General features: G+C 31.9%; 3 protein-coding genes across 5 annotated transcripts in view; 1 reads left to right on the forward strand and 2 right to left on the reverse strand.

Moving 5' to 3' along the window:
• sqa (spaghetti-squash activator) overlaps positions 1-4,506 on the reverse strand; it is a 31,754-nt gene extending 27,248 nt beyond the window's left edge. The window contains exon 1 of one of the 2 annotated variants that reach the window (XM_088184143.1): positions 3,888-4,485. In XM_088184143.1, coding sequence (XP_088040269.1) covers positions 3,888-3,895 — 8 coding nt within the window. In that variant the 5' untranslated portion in view covers positions 3,896-4,485. Of the gene's footprint in view, positions 1-3,887 lie in introns of both variants that reach the window. The other variant, XM_088184116.1, reaches the window with a different exon arrangement.
• A 4,687-nt stretch (positions 4,507-9,193) lies between these two features.
• On the forward strand, positions 9,194-13,793 carry Arp3 (Actin-related protein 3). Its single transcript, XM_088183739.1, has 9 exons — positions 9,194-9,375; positions 9,520-9,700; positions 11,988-12,144; positions 12,225-12,382; positions 12,546-12,694; positions 12,770-12,912; positions 12,989-13,233; positions 13,304-13,387; positions 13,455-13,793. Exons 1-9 carry the CDS (start codon positions 9,332-9,334, stop codon positions 13,548-13,550), a joined length of 1,257 nt encoding a protein of 418 aa, XP_088039865.1. The 5' UTR covers positions 9,194-9,331; the 3' UTR covers positions 13,551-13,793.
• Positions 13,794-16,009: 2,216 nt separating this feature from the next.
• nahoda (DOMON-like domain-containing protein nahoda) overlaps positions 16,010-19,508 on the reverse strand; it is a 69,234-nt gene continuing 65,735 nt past the window's right edge. The window contains exons 15-21 of one of the 2 annotated variants that reach the window (XM_088199550.1): positions 19,320-19,467; positions 18,833-19,046; positions 18,559-18,773; positions 18,310-18,485; positions 18,091-18,242; positions 17,385-17,540; positions 16,010-17,319 (exon numbers count right to left, since the gene is read on the reverse strand). In XM_088199550.1, coding sequence (XP_088055676.1) covers positions 17,133-17,319; positions 17,385-17,540; positions 18,091-18,242; positions 18,310-18,485; positions 18,559-18,773; positions 18,833-19,046; positions 19,320-19,467 — 1,248 coding nt within the window. In that variant the 3' untranslated portion in view covers positions 16,010-17,132. Of the gene's footprint in view, positions 17,320-17,384; positions 17,541-18,090; positions 18,243-18,303; positions 18,486-18,558; positions 18,774-18,832; positions 19,047-19,319; positions 19,468-19,508 lie in introns of both variants that reach the window. The other variant, XM_088199543.1, reaches the window with a different exon arrangement.

Below are 19,508 nucleotides of genomic sequence, written 5' to 3' on the forward strand. Positions count from 1 at the left end.
ATACTTGTATTTTATTATTTTTCATCCCAAAAATATATTTTGTGATAAAAAATATTATCTTATATGCAAAAATAATGGATATTATATTACTATTTTTTTTTATAATTTATTAATTCTTTGATCTCAATCCTGTCATTGAACTTTTCCCTTCGAATGGCGTCACTTGGCCGTACAAGATTTGTTCCCGTTTTACAGTTTACAATACGAGCGTCGAAGATCGACATCAATCGGTCGAAGATGTTCTGTGCCAAAACAAATCCATTAATCGTACCGGAAAAAAACAAAAACAAAAATCACGCTATCCGGACCCGAGGATGTTTACTCTCCAGAGTCGGATTAGTTTAAATTCGCAGAAAATCAGCGCTTGGAAACAAATTCTTCTGTAAACACTCGGCCAAAAAATGCCAAGGATGTATTTTCATTCATTAGTAGAATAATATTACTTCAACAATATTTTTTTGAGAATTAGAAATGAAATAGCGAGCGCGACTTGGCATACATATAGTAAACATACCTAAATAATGAAAATCATCTTGCCAACATATGTTTTTTTACTGATGTCTTTGGCTGTGCTGGCTATTAAAATTAATGAAGAACAATACGTATAGATAAAATATATTCAGTATGTACTAATGTGTTTTAACATCTCTGAAAAATCTGTAGAAAAAAATGATTGCATATAACGCGTTGTAATCATCATAAATAAGCGCGATTGAATTGTACAAAATATGGCATTAAATTGGTCATAAAATCAGACAGTCATAAACTAACGGACCCTTTTTCCAACGTACATGCATAAAAATAACAGCAACTGCCAGAATTTAATTTCGAGGGCAATGAACTAGCGATATGGTGTTAATATTTCCTTTTTGGCGCAATTAACGCTTTGAAATTGCTTTGTAACAAAGCGATACTATTTATTGTATTTCAGATACTATTATAATTTTAAGGTACTGTTATTGTATTTCACATAATAAAATAGAGATCACGTGACCGAAAAATTGCATTAATAATTGAAAATAGTGCATGGGCCACCTAATAACACATCAGTCTCGAGACGTTAATTACACATATGTAAGTACCGCTAAAAAACTAATTTTCGTTTAAAAATAATGCATTATAGATAATACGTTCTACCCTGTGCCTAATACTATTGTTATTCTACCTTTTAGTTAATGATCTCCGAGTGGCATCTGGGTAGGGTTTCCACATCTCCCGTTACGGGACTATCACCGTATTTCACTACTCAGTCCCGTATTACTAATTGTCCCGTTTTCTCCCTATTTATTTTTTTAATTTTATTTATATTTTTATTATTATTACTTATTTGGGTAACCCCATTTTTATACGCGTAATAAAATATGCCAAAGAGAAAGTGTCATTTTCAAGAATAATATACCAAAAATTGGACATTTATAAAAAAGGCTTTAAAATAATCATAGTTTCATTATTTTTTCTTTGTACACAAGAATTGTACTTTTTAAAAAAATATAATATATTTCCTTGACGATATTAATGGTTCTTCGAGGGATGAGTTTTTTTATAAATGAGGGGGACACTTTTTTTATAAAGGAGGGTTTTTTCTTTTTGCGAAACGTCCCGTTTTGAGTCCTGGGAATTATGGTTACCCTACATCTGGTCCATTTTTCTTTTAAGGTGTAAACAAAGTTTCCAAGAAACCATGCAATTAGTCCGCAAACATCCTCATCTGCGATTCGCTAGAGCTGTCTCAAACAGCATTATAAAATATGTGACACTCACAGAAGTAGAGACGAGCCATAAGACTGCAATATCGAGCGCACATCGCAACAATCGATACGCCAGCAAAGACGACTTTGTAAATGTCATTGACCTCCACCGCCTAATAGCGGCATCTACATTTCTTTATATATGCTTATAAAATAAACTGTTTTTCAAAACCCGAAGTGAGCCCAATACGTTACAACGGGGGTAAGTACAATTTTTTTATTAATTATGAACTATAATTACAGCTTACAATCAATATATGCCACTTTGGAGCTGGGGTAAATTTTTAATAATAGAAATAAAAATTTGTGTCTGCTGCGGGAGCCAAAGCCTATGGCCTTTTACTAAACTATGCTATTCCTGCCTTAGTTGTTGATCTCCTTCAATTTCTTCAACAATATACATATAAACTGAAACGCCGCCGCAGATAAATCACTATCCACTAAACTTTCTACATAGAAATACACAAGGCTCAGACCTGAAATTGCTACCAAATTTGATCCACCAAGCATCTAGAGTCATCAATAGATAAGCCGAGCTTTAAAATGACTTAACGATGACGAAGATAATAAACTTCCCTTTAGATCCAGCTTTTGAAATAGTATCAATTAAAATTTCAGGTAATTTTAATCCAATTTTTTTTCTTTAGACTTGAAGAACTATTTCTCGAAAGTCAATGGTCAATGTTAAAAGCGTTATTTTTTGCTTACTTTTCTCGAAATATAAAGATTGTTATTATATAAGAAATTGTGCAAAATTTAAAATATCTCAGTTTAGCTATTTATAACACACAACCCCCAATATTCTATATTTTAAACAAAAAATCATTTTTTTTATTATGCAAACCCCTGAAAGTAATTACTTGTAAAGGATGGTAAAAATATAGAGTGTTTAAATAGTCTAATAAGGATTTACAACGAGGAAGATAAATATTTGTAAGAAAGGATTAATTTCCCATTTTTTTACTGAGAAGCTAAGAATTTATTCAGTAGAGTTTTTAAATTATTTCAAGATATAATAATAGTCAGTGACTAATGCCTGAAAGTCCTGGGTTCGAATATTATATGTACCATAGTGATTTTTATTTAATTTTTATGGTTTTGGGAGACCGGAACTAGTGATTTTAATATAATTATAATACTTCCTATCGATCATCACAATGAGGGTTTCCTAGATATTTTCACTCTCACGGATTAATAATTAAAATAAAATCGAGCTGATTGTAGACTGTAATTATAGTTAATAATTATATAAAAAATATGTCTCTGATTTACAGACTTTGATTCAGGTCTGTTAGCTCACTGCTTACTTACTGATTGTGTTTACCCCGTTGAAGCGCATTGGGCTTACGCCTGTCACACTACAATGAAAAATTTAAATAAATCACTTATCCATCTGGTCAGAAAAATAACTTGAGATAAATGAAAACAAGCCTTAGAAACGAGAACAATACGTCACTTCTTCCTCGCGCCACGTATTGAAAATTTTGCTTATGTACCGGCGAACCAGAAAGTCTACAGAACAATAAACCCTAGAGCAGTTCTATCTAACTGTAAAAGTTGGCAGCCATATTATGCTGCTGAGTATGCAAATCTGTAATGGATTGTTGTTGGTTGAACACATAGTGGACTTTAATTGAGGAAACTATTCTGAATGGTACAATTAAATGCGAAAATGTGTTTTATATTCACATTGATTCATAGCTATTTGTTTTTTGGTTTTAATTGGCTTCAATTCTTAATTCGTCTTGCCTTCACCATGATAATAAATAGTCACAAGGATATCACAATGTCACGAGGTAAGTATCTAAATCACATATATTAAAATAATTCAATAGAAAAAATTACCCATTGTCAAGTGTTATAGGATAAGAAAAAACTATAAATAAAATGATATCGAATACAATATATTTATAATAGATTTATTTTATTCTTCTATTTACTTTATAAATGAAAACAAGAACCTAACTGCATGTTATAACCCATTTAACGGATCTCATGTCCTAAAAATACAACATAGAGAGATTTCCGATGCGGTCATACAAAATCGTAAATATAGACACGCAATTCTCCGCGTTGGTCTCTATCAAAATAATTCTTCGGCAAAGTAGAAAAAAATTCACAAGTAAAAGTAATACTCACTGAGACATGATCCGGTCCTGGTTCACAAAAAATGCAATCTCCTTTTTTCTTTATTGTATCACACAACCATGTCTTTCGACGCAGGCCAACGACACAACTGCCATTGATTGGGGTCGAAGCACAAGAGTTAACACTGGACACTGCCGGTTTGATTATCGTTTATATTCTTCTAAATTTGTAGGTATACTTTCGTTATCGCCTTTCGCGGTATGACCGAAAAATATTAATTAGCACTGGTCTTGCGGTGCCCAGTACCTATGTGAGAACGGCCGCGCTCTTCGGCCGACTTATGACAATACGGATTCGTTCACTAAAAGCCCGTCGTATTGCAGCTGAATCAGGGATATCGAAGCAGACGGAGAAAAAATGTATTGTTTGTTAAATATTATTATGAAACGCTTCGAGGCAAGTAGGTTAATGACTTGTTGCAAAATTCTGCTAACGTATTTGACTGCGTGAATTTTTTGTTAATATTTTACAAATTCTTGAATGCATTCTTTTCAAGACTCAAAAGAACATTTACATATATGTAGACGTCCGCAAGTTTTAACACTTTAGTTGAAACATATAATAGTTACAAAGGAAATACAGTAAGTTATCGTTGTGTGACGCTTGGCGAATGATGTGCGCAAGAGCGAAACGGAGAAGCAGCTGTTATAAGATGGTGGAGCCTCTCAACAAGTGTATCAATATTGAGTAGCGCCAGTATTTTCTGGGTAAAATGTCTGACTGGCAGCAGAGGAGATCCTCAAATAAATGCTCTCCATGTATAGTAAACATCGCTTGTTATGTTAAACTGTAAATAATTGTGTGGAAAAGTTATTTGGATCTAACGAACATCAATTCGGTTTGCCACTGAAGAATGTCACATAGTCAGTAACACTTCTCAAATGCGTGTTGCTAATAAAAGTCAATATAACCATTAGGACCAAAGAGATTACGACAAAAAATAGGAATCTTTGAGCATCCTTTACTGACCTTACTCCTAACGATTTACATTCGTTCAATTAACAACATCTTTCCAGGGAACTATTTTCTAGCTTTGATGAGCTAGAAAATTAAATGATCACTTGGATCTTCCAGGGACAGAGAAGATAACCTTTATTTCTACCTAAATTTGTAACTTATTTACTGAATTTAATAAAGAATAAAGTAAGGATTACAGAGAAAAGTTCTTAGTACTTACTTTGAACCGTTTTTTTTCGTATTTAAATATCGAGATATAACTACCCAACAGCATGAAAATTTCAGCTATTTTACTCATAAATTCATTTCTATTTTCTTAAACATCTGGTTTTGAATCCCACTTGAACACTAGTTTTTAAATTACTATCGTATCTGAGATATCGGAATTAGTGATTATGATTATTTAATGATAATTACGATTATCTTAGCAGATTCCTAATCTCACATATGAATATCGTGATGAGTTTAGTTAAAGTGGGTAGTAACATATACTTATATATTGTAAGCTGTAATAATTATTATAACTAATAAGATGGAAGTCTTGAATATAATATATAATATCTGGAGAGGGAAGTTAGTTAGGGACTGTTTCCTGTGTTATCCACTTTTTAAAGAAAAAGTTTACTTTGAAAAACATTAATGGATGGATAGGAATGAATTAGTTAGGGTTCTGTCCTGACCTTGGAGTTAGAGAGAGTTTATTTTAATAAAGCAACATTGTTATTATTTGATTCGTTGTGCGTCCGTAGTCTCCAGGCGTTTCGGAAGCAGGTGCACTCTGGATTGTGGACGTTGAGCTGGACCAGTGGATGCGAAGAGAGAAGCGCGGCTTTTGCGATCTTCGCTGGTCTGAAGTTGTGTCGGCCATATCTTGGTTGGAGTCCAAGTTAAAGAACTTATGAAGTTCGGATGTCTTGAACTCCAAATGCCAGAAGAATAAGTCTCTGAGAGCGTCTCATAGGAGTCCTCAGATTTAGTGCCAGTGATTGAAAGGTTTCATACGGTGATGTCTCATTTAAAAAAAAAAACATTTTTTTCAGAAGGTTAAAACTCTTTGTATATTACTGGCCTTTTTATGATTTGATAGCATGAGTTTATCCCTCCAATTGTGAATAAAATATTGTGGTTCAATTTATGAACCCAACAGTTCATAATACTGACACCATTAACATTTCTATATACACAGAGTGTACATGTCATATTGTTGTGAATATCTCTATAATTATGTCGAATAAAATGTTAATATTTTAAGTATTCCTCTACGATACACTTACATATAAAAACACATAATTAAAATATTTAGGTTATTACCGAAAGAAAAAAAAATTATCAACAAAATCAGAATTTAATTTACCAATACATTCGAATGTATGAGTGTTGCCAGTCGGGTTTATTACTTCGCACGGGAGTAATGTTCACCTACAGAGGTTTTCAACTTGATTTTTCACTATTATTTATGTAAATAAATATATAGTACATTTAATATTTGCATTTATACAGAATAATTGCGATGTCCTAGTCTTCAGTGCTGTTATAAATTGTTTAGATATTTGGACTTTAACTATTACTATAAATATTATTTAATACTAATATTCGTATTTATACAATTTAAAATCACATTTTTAAAGTAAATAATATTATACCTTATAACAAAAAAAAAGTAAATTAAATAAATATAGAAAATATTTTGTTTTAGTAATTTTTACTAGTGCCAATCTGTTAACCGGGCGTTTCTACTAGGAAGACCACTATGTTTTGAAGAAAGCAAAAAGAAAAACAATTATCACTTCCCATAAGTTTCTCGTATAAGTATGTCCGTCAAAAGCAATAAAATCATGCAGTCGCCGCAGTAGTGGTAACGCTCGGTTACATGTCCAAATGACGTTTGATAATTTTTCAATAATTTCTTATTTGTAGCTTAATTTGTTTATTAAACAATTTTATATTTTCAATTATTTGGAACACTTTTTTGATAAAAAAAAGTGTTGTAATATAATAGGTTAACTTTTATATAAGAAATATTCAGCACATACTGCGTAGCGAGTAAATTGCTGTCAATATTTTTTTTTCATTGTCAACGCTTGACCCGCTATTCATGCTGAATTAAATTCTCCTGCATTATTCGTGTATATTTCTAGATTTGTGTTAGTGTATGTTACGACCCGATACCACTGATCCAAAATTAACCTCTACGCTGAATAACTGATGAAGACGAGACGCTGAACATCGGTCGCCACGTACGATGGCTGGCTCTATAAATTCCTGACGATCTTCACATTTCACACACGCGCTCATAAGTGTATTTGCATGTAAAATTTAAGATAAATATACACACAAAAAGCACATACAGCGTTAAGATAAACTATCATAAAAAATAATTTATCAACAATAATGCGATTGTTTAGTTTGATAACGTTCACAATATTTACATTTACAGCTAGTTAAAAATGTTTATATAAATAAATAAATATAGTAAACTATATAAATATATATAATACAATACACCATTTTAATACATAAATAATAATAATAAATATATTAATAAACTAGAAATTGCATCTAACTGTTAGGTATGTTAGGTATGTCAGGGTCATTAGTAATTTATTGCATTTCTAAAATTCTTCCAAAACTCACATTTCCAAAACACATTATTTTTAAAGAAGAGTGTGAGTGATTAAAAATAAATATATTTGTATGAAATACTTTCAGCTTTAAAAAAATCGCCTGTTATATCTCTTTTTTATATAATGCAAGACAGTTTATTATTTGTTTGTATGTTCAATTCATAATATTTGACGACTCACGATAATAAATATGGACTCGTGTAAATATTGACATTTCAAATTGTTGCATCTATTTGTTGTGAGAGATTTTTTTTGTGTAGAAGTTAATGATTTGTATCACAATATTTTTATTACTCAAATACTACTTTATAAGGAAAAAATATCTAGACGGTCAAAATATCATTAATATTGAGTATTTAGGTACATATCTATGCTAATTATTTTGTAAACTAAATTACTAGGGAGGCTCAGAAATATAGTGTATTGTGGAATCATTTAATATAAATTTTATTAGGTTATAAGTGTTACAGAATGTAGCGAATTATTACTCCAATATATATCTAATATGTGTGCAAAGATATTTCAATATTTTTACTGAAATGTGACTTACGTGGTTTTAGAAGCGAACCATTGATGTGCTCATACAATGATAGGAAGCGACATCTAACAGACACAACAAACCACTAAGTAATGATTGAGATAACATGTAGATTTTGCTTTTCAATATTATTACTAGATGGCGCTCGACGAGTTATCATTACTATCTCACTCTTTCGTTGCTCATGTTTTCACTAAAGTGGGAGTGCGATAGACAGACTTTAATAGACAGTAATTATTTTTTATCTACTAATTCATCAGTAACAATAATATATTCATTTCATATTCGCGGACTTGAGCTATCAAATATAGAATTAACTGAATTAAGAGATGGCATGTGACGTGTTTTAACTCATTAATCAATTACAAGGTTTTTTAATTAGTTATGTATTCTCCATCTGAATCTTATACTGATTGCCATCTTGTTAATAACTTTTTAATTTTACTATTATAAATTGTTTCGGTTTTAAAAAAAACAAGAGGGGTTGTTTTAGGTATTCTAAATTTATCGATTTTTACATTTAAAAACTATTGTAAAACGGGGAAAATATGATAATCCGAAATGGAGATGTTCGGAGAGTGGGTAGTAATAATAAATCAAACCAAGCTTACTGCTACAAATAAGTGCAAATATTGAGCTTCTTGGAAATGTGATGCATTTAGTAAAATAACGAATGCTTTTTTCTACGGAAAATGATTTAGCTTTCGTAATGTCGTATTGGATTGCTATATAAAAAGTATATTAATTCATAATAAAAATATTTTTCATAAATGCTAGAGCCCATGCCCAACCGGGGTTTTAAGGCAAGCGCCTCCCCTGCCTTTGCGTAAATCCGCCATGCCCCTAGCATTTTAAAACAAAGCTTAAAACGGTACTTATTGGTGATAAAATAATAATATTAAGAAAATGTATTTTAATTAATCTAAATAAACCTTCCTTTTGATATTTTCTACATCCATCGCTGCCCTCAATATTTATGTTTAATATGTTTTATCCCATTAGTGCTAAGTTTTCGCATTATCTTAATAAATTATATTATAATAATTTATATTTAAAAAAAATGATTTTACGTTGTTATAAAATTTATATTTTATTAATAATTAGTGTTTTTTTTATTTTAAAAGTAAGATTTGCTCGAAGACGGAGATGGCCTCGTTCGGCGCTGCTAAGGCCAAATCATTGTCAATCGGCAAAGTGACGCGACGGGGCGTGTCGGCGGCGGCGCCCCCCTGACTCGCCGCTATCTCCGCGGTCACCGCACGCCACTCCGCATTCGTCGGCACGTTCTCTAGCCGCTGCTAGTCACCGAACGCCAAATGGCCGACAGGCTACCGGCATGTGTCATAGACGTCGGCACTGGGTAACCACACTTCTCTCATCTCATCTCTTCGTCCAAGTTGCACATTTATCCGCATGAACCGTTTATCGGCCGCAACGGATGCGAACGAGAACGAGACCGCGCGATAGTTAACTGATAAGCAAATTTATTATTTTTATATTTTAGATATACAAAATTGGGGTTCGCCGGTAACAAAGAACCCCAATTCATCATACCGTCTGCCATAGCCATCAAAGAGACGGCTAAAGTCGGCGATCAGTCTTCCAGACGGCTCACCAAAGGTGTTGAAGATTTAGATTTTTTCATTGGAGATGAAGCGTTCGAAGCCACCAGCTACTCCGTCAAGGTAAGTCAGCGGTTTTTAAATTTATATAATCCTCTAACATTTATGTTGCGGACCCCACCTCAACCCTTACCATTTTATGTCGTTTTTGTGACTTTCTGGATCAATAAGTTCATAGGCACTATGTTTTAATAAATATTAATAAAAATATATCGCTGGTTATTTAAATTAATGGTCTTGCGCATTTATAAAAATGAGAATCTTTATTTGTCATAAGTAATAGTCACTTCTATTTTATCTTCAACTTTAAATATCACATATTTGCAGCTGCATCTTGGAGGTAAAATAAGTAAAAAATAATCGTGCTTCGTACTTTCCCACATGACAACCGACATACTTTTGTGTAATAATAGATGTGCTTTTTTAATTGATACAATCAGTTGCGGTCTTTTGCGTTAGATTTTGACCTGAAGCAAGTTTAATTTTTTTATTTAAAAAAAATCGACAGATTTGTTTCCAAATAACATCGGAGATATAAGACATGGTTCTTTTCACATTTTTATTTAAATCCAAATGATAAATATTAGTGTTGCTTCTTGAGAAAAATGTCAAATCGAGAATTCTCATTTCTCGAGAAATGTTATAAATCATTTTTCATTATATAAAATTAAATTTGTACTAATATTTTTAAATGGTTTACAATTACTGCCCTTTTTATAACGCTGCATAAGTAAAAGTGGGTACATGCCAAATATGTAAACTTTTAGGAAGGTTTTAATAAGGGTCCGGGAATGACAAATTGTATACAATTTTTTAACACTCCCTAGCTTTGCTTAAGTAATAAAAGAAGACACTAGATAAGAAACTTTTCTGAATGTGTTCGTGCCAGGTATTTGAAAATATAAAAATATTGATATTTTTTTAACAACAAAAAAGAAGGAGGATTTTTGATTCTACTTTAGAATGCATGTGTTTTTAAAGGGCTATTTTAAGAATAATATGTAAAAATTCATCTGCAAACTTTGCTGTATTACATACATTTTTTCATTCATCAAAATTTCTCAAGAAATCAAAATGCCTAATAAATACTCATCACAATAATTTCCAATTTGCGTTTCATGGTGGATTTCAAGGTTGATATTCCATCATCTAAGTTGCTCTCATATTTATATTTTTTTATTATTAATGTCATAATTGTTTTGCGGACCCCAATTTAAGAACCGCTGATAAGCAAAGTAAAGATTAAACATATATAATGGAGTTGAATTGTCTGAAAATAGGGTTTAAAAATCATCCCCTTTTAAAAGTTGGTCTCGTAGCTGTTGGACGACCGTTTGAAAATTACAAGAAATATTCCAAACAATGCGAGGTCTTATGTACAAAGAGGTTTTAGGAGTTTTTTGGTAATTGATTACTAATGTCCGTCAGACAAATCATTGTCGTTTTGTAATTTTTAAAGCCATTGTTGAAACCCCAAAGTTTATTCTAACATAAAATACACAAAGAATTATAATCTGATAAAATACTTTGTTCTAATCTTTAACACTACGGTGGTCGATCTTTCACTGTTTTCAGGTACCCCAGATAGTTATATAATATTTAGGTACTGAAGAAATAAAAAACGGTGCTCGGATTTTTTCAAACACAAATTTTGTCAGCTAGTTAAACTTGTTATAAAAATAATCAAAATACCAACAACGGATATTTTGAAACACTTTTTATGAAGTAAAAATATCGATTCCTTGGATTTAATTCAAGTTAATTGCTACATTGAACTCGGTAGTTAACAATCTAACAATTCAAATGTTAACCTTACATTTTTATTTTAATATAATATTAAAAATATTTTTTTTCCGGAATAATCGGTGTCGGCAAAAATCAAAAATAGTATTGTCCTGTTATGGTTGATCCTTTGGAAAGTAATCCACCATCTATAATCCAATCCCTTCACGTTCTAAAAATCAAAAACCTTCACTTTACCCAGAGATCTTTCCATAACAATAACAGAACTTTAAAAAAAATAAGTAGTTGATCTGCTATTGTGAATCAAATCAATGTTTTCTTCTGTACTAGTTATTTCAAGCATTTCACTGTGAAGATCGTCTTCAGTGTTTAAATTCGACTGCCTAGTTTTTAACCATTCCAAAAGAAAGATGATCTATCCATAATGTTTAACATGTCTTCGTGAATTTGGTTTAGTATTAATTAAGCCAGATTAATCACTTCACATATGTTTGTCATGAAGATGTGTAACATTTATTCTATTGTCCTGAACATTCCTTTTACCTATTCCACTATAGTGCTGTTGTTTTAAAAAATTGTTTTATTTACTATATTTTTTGTGTTTTAGTATCCAGTTCGCCATGGATTGGTCGAAGACTGGGACTTGATGGAGCGATTTATGGAACAATGCATTTTCAAGTATCTCAGGGCTGAGCCCGAAGATCACTATTTTTTGCTCACTGAACCTCCGTTAAACACGCCGGAGAACCGCGAGTATCTTGCAGGTTATATTATATATTTTACAAATTTATCTTGATTCTACTTTTATTTAATTTAATTAACATATGTGTGTATATATTTTTAGAAATCATGTTCGAGTCGTTTAACGTACCCGGACTGTACATTGCGGTTCAGGCTGTATTGGCGCTGGCGGCCTCGTGGATCTCCCGCGCTTCCAACGACCGCATTTTCACCGGCATAGTCGTCGATAGCGGAGACGGCGTGACCCATATCATTCCAGTCGTAAGTTTAGCTTTGTTAGCTTTAAATATAAAAAATACTCATTATAAAAATGATATCAACTTTCTTGATATTAAATGATGTTATAAAGTTAAAATTATACATAAGTGAGTCAGCGGTTTGTAATGTATGTATGATATTATTTTAATGACAGTTGTGTTTTTAGGCGGAAGGTTACGTTATAGGATCATGCATCAAACACATTCCTATTGCTGGAAGGAACATCACGTCGTTCATTCAATCACTGCTGCGTGAACGAGAGGTCGGCATTCCTCCAGAACAGAGCCTTGAAACAGCGAAAGCAATTAAAGAAAGGTGATCGTTCATCTCAATATGATTAATTTTTCTAAAGAAGAATTTTTTAATTATTGTATTATATTTCAATTATAGACATTGTTATATATCTCCTGACATAGCGAAGGAATTTTCAAAATATGATTCCGATCCAGGAAAATGGATTAAGAAATATACAGGAATTAACGCTATCACGAAAAACCCATTTTCAGTCGACGTTGGATACGAGCGGTTTCTTGGTATTTTTTTATTATTACTGTTTTTCTTTGTGATGATTTTGATATTATCGGGATCTAATTATCATCATTTTTGCAGGACCTGAAATATTTTTCCATCCGGAATTTTCAAACCCAGACTTCACGACTCCGTTGAACGAGATGGTCGACGAAGTGATTCAAAATTGCCCCATCGATGTAAGACGTGGCCTTTACAAAAATATTGTCTTATCTGGTGGCTCCACAATGTTCAAAGATTTCGGAAGACGTCTGCAACGGGATATCAAACGCTCAGTCGATCAACGTTTACGGACTTCGGAGATACTTTCAGAAGGGAGGATAACGGTCAGCCTCTATTCTATGTATCATATTATGTATTCTGTGTATAAGATTAAAATGTTATTATTTCTTTCAGCCGAAACCGATCGATGTTCAAGTTGTGTCTCATCATATGCAACGATACGCTGTGTGGTTCGGTGGTAGCATGTTGGCTTCAACGGTAATATTTTATATATTTATATACACATGTATATATAGCTTATTCTATATCATTTTTTTATTTTTAGCCTGAGTTCTATCAAGTTTGTCACACCAAAAAAGATTACATGGAATATGGGCCTAGCATTTGCCGTCACAATCCTGTTTTCGGCACTATGACATAGTTTTAATTTACGTACGAGTATGTATATGCATTTGCAAGCATGGTTTGCGTTGCTTCAATGATATCAGGTGATATCTATTAGGCAATTTTAATGAAAACTGGTCAATAATTTTGAATGTTTGTAGTGAAGTGATTATAAAAGTATGTATATTGAATTATTTCAATTATGAATAATAACGACATTTCTGCAATTGTTTTATTATATATATCTAAAATTTAAAAAATAAATATGAAAGTTAATCCATTCTGTCTATTATTTTAATCTTAGTAAAAAATTAACAGGGGCGGCAATAGCATAGTGATCTTATGTTACGAGAAGTCCTTAATGTAGCAAAATTGAATTGTGAAGTAAGTTGACTACTCAAATATACATCGATAAGACTGATAAATTGAGATATGCTCTTAGGTAGGGCATCTAAATACCCGGCCAAATTCAATACTCGGTTCTCTGGTATTTTTCCTTAAATTATCCAGGTAATTTTTTACATTACATACATGAGAGTAAATATTACTTTTTAAATTCCAACGTAAAATTTATTAAAAATTAATTTTTTCTAAAAAGTAATATTTCAAAAATATCAATGCAGTTAGTGTTTTATATTTCATAAAACTTGAAAAATTGCTAGCAACGGAAAATACGCGTTTAATTGCAGTTGAAGTTGATTTAATAGATAGCAAGTAGTTAAAAAGATTTTCTAGAATTGGACTTCGTTTACCAATAGATTCCAGAAATTACAATGTTTCGGTAAATCCCACGAATTCATTTCTTTTGCTTTGGTAGCATTCGTAATCAAAATAATGGTATTTTTCATTTCTTGAATTAAAAGTTCGGTGTCCAAAGATTTCATAACTTTTTCTGAATTATTTTCCATTAATTTAATATCATTATCTTTTGAATATAGTCGCTTCATAATACATAGCTGAATATAATCGAAAATTGTTTTTGGAAGCGGAATATCAGATGAAACTGATGTAATTTTAAAGTTGTATCTAAGAAAGTCTTAATTTTAGTCATAATATAATATATAACACAGTCAAAGTAAGATGGTAAAAATGACAGACAGATTTCAGAACCACTCTTGTTTCGCCTTTTCTCTAGGAACGTTGAACGATTTTAATATACGAATTTTCTTATTGTAAAAACACATGAAATGGCTCACTCGTCCCGATATATTATTGACAACTAAAATGTGTTTCTACTGAGTCAAGCAAAGCATTATGATAGTGCCAGCTATTGTCAACTCTCGCAAATTATAAACTTGAAAGCATCATAAAATTTTTATAATCTATTTAGAATCACTTTTATTTTCATGCAGAATTTGCTCTTTTTATATTTACAAAAATGAAGAATAAATATTTTTTGTTACATCTAAAACGATAATAAATATTAATTACCTAATCAAATCTAAGTTACAAGCAAAAGCTCGTTTAATTGTACGCCGTTGTTGAACCCTTGACCCATTGTTAAATTAATCCAGCAAACAAATACTCGCATTTTTTTGTTAACCAACAAATGCTCGAGGATGCGAAACGAAATGTGTTTGCTTATCACTATATATGTATTTATCTTATCGTCATAAAACACATTGTGAAACAATATTTTCGGACTATTAAATAAAGATTCCCTGTCCCTTTTCAATGCACCACTCTCACTACCTGGTCTGACTGCAGCTGTGAATTCAGCTGACTTTTTGGGAGCATGGAGTATCGTTACTGAGAAGGGTTCGCTTAATCTCTAAATGGGTTTTGCAAAATAGAAGAATATCTGGAGAATTTTGTATCTTGAAAAATTGTGTGAGATATACATTTCATATAGAAAAATCAAATATTATATTGAAATTAAAATGATCGGGTACCCGTTAAATATAATAAGGTTTTCGGTTACTTCAAAAACATGCGGTTACACAGTTCCGGTCCTATAGTCTGATTTTAACAATTATAAACTATTATTACAGCTTATAATCAATAGATGTGACTATGCTCAACCCAGCTCGATTTTATATTAACAATTCATCCGTGAGATTAAAACATCTAGGAAAACCTAATCCGATGATCGATTCAGATCAGAAAATATTTTAAAACACTTGCAGTTCTTGACATTTTTCATGAGGTTCGTCGATTGTTACACAACAGAAGGTATTCTATTCCTTTCTTTGTTAAAAATAACACTACTTCTTGCTTTTGAACGAGATAAACTCACACGCGGCACAAGTGCCGGTTCGCCTCAACCCGAATGACTTGAATGTTTCGACCTGTCTGCATCTGCATTTCATACGATAAACAAACGAAACACGTTTGCCAGTTGCCTCTTGATGATTTATATATATCGCTTCTGCTGCTTTACCTTATTAACGTATTTTAAACTATTTTACTTTTTAAATTATGTAAAAATTTGTAACTGAGCTTGATGTTACGTGGACCCTAGCGGAAACGGCAGTGTTTGATATATATAGATATATAGTAAATTAATTGACATTTTATATTTCAGAATCATACAATGGTTTTAATGTTACATTTATTTTACACATAAATATTTTTTTAAGAAATATAACAACGGAACCATTGATATACACAACGTGATCATAAAACATTTTACACTATAATAAAATATCATGAGTATAATCAACGAATTTTGCTAAAACTTTTAAGATATAAAAGAATTGTTTTCACATGGAATGTAACGTGTATTAACAACAAAATAAACATTTTTTTAATAATAATAAATACAAATAAAATTTCATCTATACATAATCACTATTATTAATATTACAAACTTGAAATGACTATGTCGATATTACGGTAAAGATATTGATATAGCATAGATCAATTTTTTAAATAGAATATACAATAATTACTGACCTAAAAACGAATCGCTAAATTAGCATACGTATACAATACAATAGACAGAAATTCAGTTATTATTTACCGATATAGAAGAAAATTATATATTTTAGTACATAATAACAAAACGAGGTAATATTGTTTGATTAAAAATAATACTACGGCATTTTATAGATACTGTGTGGATAAAAAGTAACTATTATGGCTCAGTCATAGTCTGTCAAAAAATGGTTATTTTAAAAACAAACTTCATAGTCAAGGACCTTTTGTGTTAATTTTTTTAGTAATCCATTATCATTAAAAATCCTCGGATCTTGAGACAAAGCTAGTCGTGCACTTTAACAATCGACTATTAAATCGTAAGATGTGCGATTTAATAATCGAGTGAATAACTATAGCTACTTTTACAAAGCGTAATCAATAATTTATCGTTTGGTAATTATCAGTGCGAAGGTAACATATAAGTACATTTTTAAGTACACTGGTATGATATTCTTCGTTTATGCGAAAATGCAATTAAAACGCCTATATTATAAACAACTCGATGTACAAATTCATCAGACTTAATAAAATTTGGACACAATCCTTTGTCGTCAGTCTTCTGAATAAGTGTGACTATTATTCATATTATGTATATACAATAAGTGATTTTTTTATCTTAGAAGTCCACCGTTTTCAATAAAAAAAGTCACTCACAAATTTGTTCGTTGTACACTTTATAACACAGTTTTATTTATTCGTTTCACTTGGGTTGATTGTTATAATCGACATATACTCGCACAACTTCGCCTTCGTACTTGCGCTGCGAAGGCATGAAGTAGAAATCTGGATTTACTTGCGGCGGATGCCCACTGGAGTGTCTCGCCGGACGACCTTGGCCTGGCTGGCGAGGCAAAGAGTGTGCGGCACGATCGGCACTCATTTGATATCTGGAAAATTCATAAATTATTTTGAAATGTTTTTTTATGAGATTTGCATTGCATTAAAAACATACCCATATCCTCCTGGACCACGGGGTCTTTGTAACGATCTTGTGTCATTGTAATAACCGGGAGCAGCTCCTGAAGGTGGTGGAGCTCTTGCGCCGTTTCCGTTTCCATTACCGTTAACATGCCTGGGATGGGCGTTATTAGCTGGCATCGTACTCGACCTGAAAATATAATATTATATACACAGTGATGGCATTTAACACGTGAATGAACTAGATAAATATTTAAGAATTTCATTGTCCTAATAATATATAATTAATAAGTGGTGTAAGAATTATTTATAGATATAAATTATTTATATTAACAGGGTTATGGATACATATAAAGAGCGCAACAGTCACTGCTAAACTATCTATACACTAACTCTGACACAGTGCGGGGATGGATTCCTCAACGTACACATGCAATGACTTCTAGTAATCGTAATATGTGGGTAGCGGCCTTGTTTTTATCCATCTACAACATATTTCTAAAGTCATAAGCCTATGTATTCATGTATAGGCTTATATTGCAATACTGACTATATAACCGTGCAAAGTTCGTAGTCAGAGCAGTAACAATACCGCTAAATGCATTTAAATCCTCATCATACTTCTAACCATTTAAATCCTCATCCGTAAATATTGTTACTTATTCATGCCTCCAGAATTTTCTTTACCAATCACCATAACCTATATATTTATAGCGAAACCCTATTTTAAAATTGCATACCTGTCTCTCGTTTCTCTCGTCTCTCTGGTTTCCCTCGGGTTTGTATTTCCATTGTTTCCGTTGTGTTTTTCTTCGTTTTCATAAGATTCAAAAGCATAGTTTGTATTAGCAACCGAATAGTCCTTCCACGCCGAATTAGGTATTAATTGATCCTAAAATCATTAATTAAATTACCAAAATATATCAAAGTCAAAATAATAAATTTTAACTAACAATCACCTTATTTACTGGGGTAGAAGAACGAGAAGTTTTGTAAATGGTACAACTAGCTTGCACCAATGCGACAAACACCAATGCGCAGATACAACCCAAAACTATGTACAATTTAGTCTCGGATAATCCAAAGAACGATCTTGAATTTCCGCTAGATTCCTCCACTGGTAACGTCGATACAACTGTAAAGATTCATAGGTTTGATTAATTTAATATTCTATGTGATGTTTTAAAGATTGAAAGAAAGAAACATACGACTCTGTGGCTCGAAAACGTAATACTTTGGATCTACTATCAACGCTCCGACTCTTCCAACAAGGAGTGTTTCTTTAACGGCGTCTTCCCATCTAATCATTGATTCTTTGCTGTTCTTCTTTGTACCTAAAGATCTAGCTGTTGCTCCGGTGTCTATTTCATTTGATTCGTCTACTTCTAGTCTCAAAGAAGCGACCATTTGATTACCGGCTTGACTGTAAAATTTAAGATCATCAGATAGGGTGTTTTATATTACAAAATTATCGAAACTTACTCTTCCAATTTTTCAACGGCAACTTTGTGATATCCGGGACGGTTTTGAAGTACTGCTGCAAAACTTTCCGTTATTGTATTAGCCAAATCGTCGAATTCTTTAGAGCCTTGTTTTGGCGTGTTAAAGTTTTCGGCTAAGTTTATGATCTTAACTTGCAGATTATAAGTGGCAAGTCCAGGGATAGTCGGTTCAGTAGTAACAACGTCTTCGTATTCTAAAAATATTATTTAATTAGAAAAACTATTACTCTATAATATCTATATTCAAAGGCATTTAAATGAATTAATTGAGAGACGAACAACGTTGTAAATGGTAAATTACATCAGTTAAAGTGCAATTGAAGCACTCCGTTTTAGTCCAAGGGCAAATATACATATAGTCACATCAATTATTATTAATTTAATTTAACTATTTTTCTTTATTTAACCGGGTATTTTACTTATAGTGAATTGAAAAATTTTGGTTAAAAAAACTTTACTCAACATACCAATTCCACAAGATTTTATGCAAACTCTCTGCGAACTGATGGCAGGTATGATGTCGTGTTTCCTAGTCTTTTTACTAACGTCGTCATAAGTACCGCCTTTCACCGGGAACATCATGAACAGACATTTTTCATCTGTGAAAGCCATATCCTAAAAATTAAATAATCTATTAAGACACTCTTCATTGACAA

This window comes from Plectrocnemia conspersa, unplaced genomic scaffold (assembly GCF_051122295.1).
Source record: "Plectrocnemia conspersa isolate PC_06_02 unplaced genomic scaffold, ASM5112229v1 ptg000001l, whole genome shotgun sequence".
Classification (NCBI taxonomy): Eukaryota; Metazoa; Arthropoda; class Insecta; order Trichoptera; family Polycentropodidae; genus Plectrocnemia; species Plectrocnemia conspersa.